Here is an 8,885-nt window from a genome sequence, read left to right on the forward strand (position 1 = left end):
TAAAATTTCAATGCTACACAAAGTGATTTACATAGTCAATGCAACCCCTATTAAAATCCCAATGGGCCAGGATTTAACTCAGCAGCACTACACCTGCCTCAAAATCACATGGTCCTGAGTTCAATCCGCAATACAAAAAATAAAATAAAATAAAAATAAAACTTTACAAGGAAATAGAAAACACAATCTAAAATTCATGAAATTTCAAGGTACCTGGAATACCTAAAACAATCTTGAATAAGAACAAAGTGAGAACACTTACACTTCCTGCTTTCAAAATGTACTATAAACTACAGTAATCATTATGGGCAAAAAGGCAACACATGGACATATAGAATATGTGACCCTTGCATACACAATCTACTGATTTTGACAAGAATGCCAAGAACATTCAACCGGGAAAAGACGATCTTTCCAATCAATGGTGCTGGGGAAACTGAAAATCCAGTCAAAGAATGAAGCTGGATCTTTATCTAACAGAAAATACAAAAATGGACCAAAGGGGCCAGGGATTTGGCTCAGTTGTTCCACCGCCCACCTCACAAGCACAAGGTCCTGAGTTCAATCCCTGGTAGTCAAAAACAAACAAACAAACAAAAATGGATCAAAGAACTCAATATGACTTTTCCCCCCCAAGAGAGGGTCTTACCACGTAGTTCAGGCTGGCCTCAAACCTGGCAGTGATCCTCCTACCTCAGCCTCCCAAGAGATAGGATTACAGGCATGCACTATCACGCCTAGCCACTCAACATAGTTTAAAAACTAGCTCTTAATGTACTTTAAATAACAGCAATCAATGATGGGCTGAAGAACACTGTGAATATACTAGAATGCATTAACTCTTCACATTGTCAAGTAATGAATTTTGCCTCAATTTTGAAAAATTAAAAAAATGTCGGAACGTGGTTAAGATGCCAGTGGGAACACTAATTCACTGGTTCAGACTTGTGTCTTAACCATTTTCTAAAGAAATTAGGAAATACACAATTATATAGAATACAGCATGATCTTTCAGTTTTTTAAGGTGATAAAAGTTTTTTAAAAATATGCCCCAAATGTAAATGATGGTTATTTCTGGGCGACTTTGTTTATATATTCCTGTTGTCTAAATTTCCCACATACAGGGTATTTTATTTTTAAAATAGACAATTAACCTTAATAGAGAATATTAAAATAGCTATCAATCTACTCTGCAATCAAGCTATTCAGACTTTCAAATTCAAAGTAATACCGTACTTGCTTCCAGTTATTTTATTAAAACTGGTATAAGTTGAAGTTCTTTAACACTACTTCAATATAACACATCTTTTTAAAAAAACCAATTATCATAAAGTTGTATAGAAAAGACATGCCTTTTTTTAAACTTTCATCATAAACTAGACAGTATGGTTTGTATCATTTAAAATTGATAAAAATGATTTATCATATTATACTTTTTCTTCTGCAACTACCTGGCATGTATTATCAAAACCAACCCACTTTTATATGTATTATCTCTGTAATTTAAAAATTATGATGATTAAAAGCCAGTAAACATTATATTAAGGTTTTTCTTCCTTCAGCTACACTCAAAAAATTGAGACTAAAAAATATTCTTTGATGACTACAGCAGCACTGGCAATATCCTACTACTTGTCCTCATCTTTTCTACGGGTGCTTCTTTCTTCTAAGAGTAGACTCAAGATCAGGAGACTATCATATTGTAACACTCTCTTGGAATTTCAGGCCACAGCAAAAATATTCACTAGCCAAATAGTTTTAAACATTAAGTTATCAGAGAAAAAAAATCATGCTGTGTTCACTCAGCTCCCTAACAATATACTTAAATATATTTTTAAAAATTATAAACACAAAGAAATTTTGGGTCAATTTTCACCACTAGAAAAGTATAAAGTGTAAGCTAAAGCTACAATAACAAATGTAAAGTTCTAAGTTGAAGCCAGTACAAAGTACCATAATATAAGCAGGAAAACATGAACTACATTTAAATTAATTTGGCAACAACAAAATAAATAATGCTAGTTTCTAAAACAGATTTTAAAATATTGAGCCATCAAACCAAATTTAAATTTTCCTAGGCAACTATTTAACTATTTCCCCCCAAAGCAAACAAAATCTCCCCAAGTTGTTTTTTGTGTCATCACTTGTAATCAGGAATACTATTCTGAAAATTAAAATTTATGTCTATGCATTAATCTAGCAACCAGAGAGAAAAAATAGTGCCTGACATATGTATTTTAAAACGTTACCTATTATTAAACTTATTATATGTGCTGCTGAAGTAAACACCGTGAGTTGAACTATTTTATTCATTTAGGTACCAGGGACTGAACCCAGGACCTTGTGCATGCAAGACACAGTGCTGCTCAGCTAAATCCCTGGCCCATTAAACTTATTATGAACAGTGCCATCTTTGTATGCAACTTTAATTGATAAAAGCATTGCAGTAGAAAGGTCATGGACATTTATGATAGCAAAACCTTGTTACTTACCCACAAGTAGTATGTGAACTGAAGTGCAAAAATAGCAATGCCTTCATTATCAAAGGATCCAGCTACTGACCGAGATATATACCCTGGTACAATAGCAATGAAACAAGCAGCTAAAAGTCCTGCTCCTTGGTTCCAAAGTTCTCTGGTAAGCAGGAAAGTAGATATAGATGTAAGGCCGCTAAAAGTTGGTGCAAGGAACACACATACATCTCTTATGTGCACTGTTATGTTCAATGTATTTAAAATCCAATGGATAAGGCCAGCTGTTATCATCAACCCTGGATAAACCTAGAAAGAAAAAAAAAATGTGAAATTTAATTACATATAAACTGAGGGGCCCTAAAATAGTAACATTAGTTCTCTAATTTGTTATTACATGTTGTTCATAGTAAAAGAGAAAAGAGAAAAAAGATATCAAAATAGTTTGTCTTTTCTACACATTACAAATAAAATCTTTTGGGGGTAGATACAAAAACAAAACTCTTATTATATGGAAGATCCAGGCCTTTAAATCCAAGGCTTTTGCATTGAGGTATAACATCAGATTTTCTCCTCCCCACCCCACCCCCATCTCACAAAATTGCCCCTTCTTCTATCTCTCAAGAGTAATGGGATTATAGGTATAAGCCACTACGCCAGGTTCCCCATTAATTCTTTTTCTCATGCCTACGTACTGTCTCAATCCAACCTACCCTTCAAGATTGGGACAATAATACACTCAATTTTATTTATAATGTATGTACACAATAGGAAAAAAGGGAGACAAATTTTTAAAAGGCACATGAGATGCAAACTTTATTTAAATTGGTACTTATAAGTGAATCTCTCCTTTAAAGTTCAAAAATTAAAAAGGAAACAACTCTAGCTATGAAAGTCCAAACAGTTGGTAAATTCAAAGATAATGTTTGAGACTCCTAAAAGGCTTAAAGTTTTAATATCACAAAGTATTTAGTGACTGGAGGGAAATAAGACAGAAGTGGCAGTTACCAGTCACACACACTCTTAAGAAATGATAAATAGGCCATTATTTCTGAGCCATTCTTCAGTTATTAAAACTGCAAATCAACCCTTTACCCCCATGGTCTGTAACTCACTCCTGTGCTTTTTCTCCATATCATTCATCATCATTTTACATTCCATTTATCTTATGATTAACTATATCAACTGCCCACACTCCCAACAATATAACCTCCAAAAGAGAATGTTTTTTATTCACAATGAGAACAATAATTAGCACAAAGTAGATACTCAATATAGAAGAAAAGGAAAAAGGGAAAGAAGATAAAGTATGATTCATCATCACTTAAAAAAATAAAACTTTTATACTATTTCATATTCAATACTCTTCCAATACTGAAAGAAAATGGAAATAAATTTGAAACTACCTCTCAACTTAATATGATCTGTGCAACATTGGAAATTGAGCTGACACACAAAAAAAGGCAAAAAAATAAGAAGTATTAGAGAAAAGAACTCAAAAACAAACTCCAATAGCAAAAAAGATGTATCAAACTCAACAAGTCAGGGAATTCTCCAGATGCAAAAAATGACAAAAATTCAGTTAGGTACTGATACCCCACCAGAGAAAGGAACAGCAAATATCCCAGCAAACCATGCCCAATATAGATTTAAGAACTGGAGACTGGGAAGATTTAACCCAATACAGGGATCAGATACAAGACTTAGTTCATGGCACAAAGCCACATACTCTTTCTGGTTTAAACTAGACAAATTCTACTTATTCATTTGCCTCCCTTCCAAAGCTTTGGGTAGGAACAAAATTCTAATATAAAAGTAAGAAAATGATTGAGATATGTGAATGGAGGTTCAAATTAATAACAACACTACATATAAGAAACCTCAAGCTGAGAAATAACCTGTAAAAACTTTCCAAAAGGAAAAAAAAAGCCAAAACTTTCCTAAAACCAATGAAGGCACTGAAGACTCCAACAAAGACAAGAGAGAAAGATTATTATAGAGATACTATAATAAAAATCTTAGGCCAGGGATTTAGTTCAGTGGTTCCGCCGCCTTTCTCATAAGCACAAGGTCCTGAGTTCGATCTCCAGTACCAAAAAAAAAAAAAAAAAAAAAAAAAGGAAAAAAAATAGCAAGACTCCATTGAGGATGAATTCAAGATAAAAAGTTGCAAGCATGCAAGGAGCCAAATTATAGTCATCAATATTAATAGTGTGGTATATAAGTAACACCATAAGAATTACATCTACGTACCATTTAACACCTCTAATTCCCACTGAAGACAGGATAAGAAGATCCCCCAGACTAGAAATACAGTCCTTCACTACCATAGGAGACCTTCTGCTAAACACAGAGGCAACATGTACAAAATGTTGATATATCCTAAGCCACAATTCAAGTACTGAAATTATACTGAATCACAATATATGTGAAACATTACAAAGATAACAATGAATCTTCTCAGAAGTTAAATATAATTATAACTCATAAATCAGAGGAAATTATAATGGAATGATAAAAATATATACACATCAAAGCTTGTGGAATGTTGTTACTGCTATGAGAAAGTTACAGCTTTAAAATGCATCCACTAATAACAAAATTTAGCAAATCACTTTAAAGTCAGAAAAAGAACACCAAAATAAACTCAAGAAAATGGAAGAGAGAAAATAAAACAAAAAATATGAGATAATCAATAGTCGAGTTTCTTTGGATCAAGAAATACTAAATATACAGATTTATGCCCAGTTTCTACCTCAAAATTATACCTTAAATCCAGAAGTATTTTCCTTCATGTCATCTTTTTAGACCTCAAAATTCTCTATGAATTATATTCTATACTCAGGTACATAGAATAAAGGAAATTGGAGCCTGAAAAATTACAATTATTGGACTATTCTAAATTTTTTTTTTACTATTCTAAATTTCTATCTCCTCCTAAAAAAATATTTTTTAAACCAAATTGTTACAGGGTAAAGCAAGAACACAGAATTTGAACTTCAGATATACTGTGACCTTGTGTTCCTATCCAATCTCCACTACTTGCCAGGGAAAATGGCTAGAGCGAGAGAATCCCAAAACAGGTATATATGTGATGCAGGGAGTGATCAAGAAAAGAACTGAAGGGTGGGGATTCAGCTCAGTGGCACTGTGCCTATCTTGCAAGTTGCAAGGTCCTCAGTTCAATCCCCGGCACCAAAAAAAGAAAAGCAAAATGCATTAGTGAACTACACAAAGCTTTCAAGAAACCCTTACCAATTTATGTAATGATAAAATTGTACACTTAAGATAAATAACTAATATACTTACAGTACCACCTACTATTCTTCCTAGTGGATACCATGCTCTTTCATCAAACCAATTTAAAAACTCATAGAATCCATGAGATGCAAGATGATGTGTTGATCTATAGTTAAACCTACAAGAAACAGAAAAAGAAATGTTATAAAACTGCTAACCAAAAAGAAATAGCTTTTATTTCAATGAAAAAAAGAAAATTACATTCTGTGGACAGAGAAATATATTTTGCACAGTATTTTTGTCAAATTTAATAGATAAAATAAATTTAAAATATCAAAGGAATATGCTTATGCCTCCAATTACCCTCCTTCAACCCCATGCACACAGGCTAAATAATGCTCAAATTAACATTTAGCCATCATCCTGAGGTTCTGGGCAAAGAATGATAATTTGAACGAAAAAAACAGGTAAGGGTCCACAGAATTCACTCATGATCAGGAAAGTTCATGACTGTCAAAGGAACCACTGACAGAAGATGGCATCAGAATGGAAAAGGAATATGTGACATCACTGCTAAAAATTAAAGAGAAAAACTACAGTAGCACTTAAGCACTAAGATAATAAACCATAATTTCACTGTAGAGCAAAAACATGTATGGTAATAAAGATAAATTATATTTAATCTTTGGAAGACAAAGGACAAATGAGAGGAAATGAACCAAAGAAACCAAAGGCCAAAATACAAGCAGAAGAAAAATGCAAAACATCCAGGGAAGTTCCAGGGATAGTCTATGTTTAGTATAAAGCAGCTACAGGGCCAGGTATGGTGGCACATGCCTGTAATCCCAGCACTGGGGAGGCTGAGGCAGGAGAGTCTCAGCAAGTTCATGGCCAGCTAGGGCTACATAGTAATTCAAGACCAGCCTGAACTACATACCAAGACATTGTCTCACAAACATACAAACAAACAACAACAGCTATAGGGGGCAAAGAGAACTCTGGAGCAGTCCACAAGGCAAAGACATTAGAAAAAAGTCAGGCAATTAATTGGATCCTCTCTCCCAACTATTGTCAAGAAGGGAAGCAGCCTATCTGAGGGAGGAAGCACTAAACGTTGCAAATGAGGTTAAGAGGCAGAACTATGCTGGACACAGAAGCTGTACAAGAAATCATTGCACCCAAATTCAGTGTGATACATACTTCCCAACAGCCAAGTCATAACACTCCCCTTCAATAACCACTAAGCTATGTAGCTTCTAGATAGACTTTCCACAACCAAAAAGTAAGCATTAGAGAAAGTATGCACCACAAAAGCTAACCAACAAAGTTAGCAAATACAACATAGGAACAGAAACAAAATTATCTTTATTTAGAGGGCTCTGCAAGCCAAAATATCCTGAAAGAAAGCATAGAGGTTAAGAGTATGGGTTTTAGAATCATAGTGCCTAGGCTTAGATCTTAGTTCTTTTTATTTTACTAGCTATGAGACTTTGGTTAAGCAAGTTACTTAGGCTGTGTGTTCTCTAGCTGCTTCATCTATAAAACACAGATAACAATAGCACCAGTATCATATGGCAGCTATGAGTAAACAATAATGTCTCTGAAACACTTAAAGGCTACTGCTACTGTAAATAATGAAATAGACATAATAAAATATCCATTTGAAATCCTAAATGGAAAATTAGGATTGTTGAAATATACAAAAATCAAACCTGAATAGTATAGCAGACAAAAGAGCAAATTTTAACAAAATAAAAAGTAGTACGCAAAGTTAGGCAATCTAAGAAAAACCTAAAAAGTTCTTGACACCTCAAAAGAATTATTAAGGACTACAGAGGAGTGGGGGGCGGGGACACAACTCAATAAATTCTAAAATGCTAAGGACAAAGTGCAATTTAAAATCATTCATTCAGAGAAATAAATGGCATTTCTATAAAGTACTAACTAAACAGATCATATTTCTCAGTGGGAACTGCTGGAAGCCATAAAGCACTGGAGTAACATATATTTAAAATTTTTGGAGAGGATTTTAAATGATTTTAAAATCAGAATTTTAAAGTAAAACCTTGTTAGGAACACAGATGACTAACATAATGCTAAAAATGCTACCCTCCCCAAGAAGCATTCACATGAGTTGAATTTAAAAAAAGAAACACCTACTCAAATGGAAAAGTATTTATTGTATTCACACAGCCAAGACTATGCAAAGACTGTAGTAAGCAGGAGACAGAAAACAATATACTCACCACATGGAAGTAACAGTATTTTTCTCTTCTCACAGGAAAAAAGACTCCCATAAAAACAAACAAAAAAACTAACCCAATTTTTGTATTTAGTGTCATGCAAAGTAGTCTAAATTTATAAGGTATCCTCAAGCCATGAAATTATCATTGGAAAAAAAGACTCAAAAATCTAGATTAGTAATACAAACAAAAACCAAAATGCTCTGGATACCTAGATGAGCTTGTAAATAACAATTAAATTGCACAGGGAAGAGATTCACCATATGAAAGTAAGTACATAGATTAATACTCCCAAAACAAGTTGAAGAAACCATAAATCTAGGTATGACCCTTGAAAGTTCCTTCTTTCTCATATCTTACAACAATAGTAACAAGGCTTAACTTCAAATATCTCTACAACTTGTCCATTATTTTTCTACTTTGCTACTAATCAAGCTGCCATCTTTTAAAATACACTGAATTTAGTCTTTACCTAATCACCTTTGATCTATGGATTCCCTGCTGATTTCCCAATCTGTGTACCATGTCAAAAGTAAAGTCTTTTCAAAATGCAAATGTGATCATACTGCAACTCTTTATTCAAATTATTCAAATGTTTCATCTCTTAACGTTGAAGAAGCCTCTACTTAATAGTTGAAACTACATATAGTATAGCTCTTACATAACTCTAAAACCTTAGCTCTTACCACACTACTTCTCTACATATACCCACCTTTCAGTTCTCCAGATTCATCTCGTTCCCTCCTGCCTATTCCCCTTTGTCTGGGTTCATTGTTGTTAGCCTTTTAGCTTGGTTAACTTATCCTTCAAAGTCAGCACTTTTCTAGGGGATGCTATACAGAAAAGGTTCAGTGTCCTCTTTTTTTCCTTCTCCTCCTCGTTCTCCTCCTCCTCCTCCGGGTCCCCGCCCAGCACCCCTCGCTCCAGGCGG

At 34.0% G+C, this 8,885-nt stretch overlaps 1 protein-coding gene across 2 annotated transcripts in view; it reads right to left on the reverse strand.

The window, feature by feature from the left end:
- The window catches only part of Stt3b (STT3 oligosaccharyltransferase complex catalytic subunit B), a 97,440-nt gene that overhangs the window by 55,452 nt on the left and 33,103 nt on the right, over window positions 1-8,885 (reverse strand). Inside the window, exons 2-3 of one of the 2 annotated variants that reach the window (XM_010638260.3) lie at window positions 5,781-5,889; window positions 2,493-2,780 (exon numbers count right to left, since the gene is read on the reverse strand). In XM_010638260.3, coding sequence (XP_010636562.1) covers window positions 2,493-2,765 — 273 coding nt within the window. In that variant the 5' untranslated portion in view covers window positions 2,766-2,780; window positions 5,781-5,889. Of the gene's footprint in view, window positions 1-2,492; window positions 2,781-5,780; window positions 5,890-8,885 lie in introns of those variants that run through there. The other variant, XM_010638259.2, reaches the window with a different exon arrangement.

This window comes from Fukomys damarensis, unplaced genomic scaffold, assembly GCF_012274545.1.
Source record: "Fukomys damarensis isolate Sample0158 unplaced genomic scaffold, DMR_v1.0_HiC HiC_scaffold_28, whole genome shotgun sequence".
NCBI classification, from domain to species: Eukaryota; Metazoa; Chordata; class Mammalia; order Rodentia; family Bathyergidae; genus Fukomys; species Fukomys damarensis.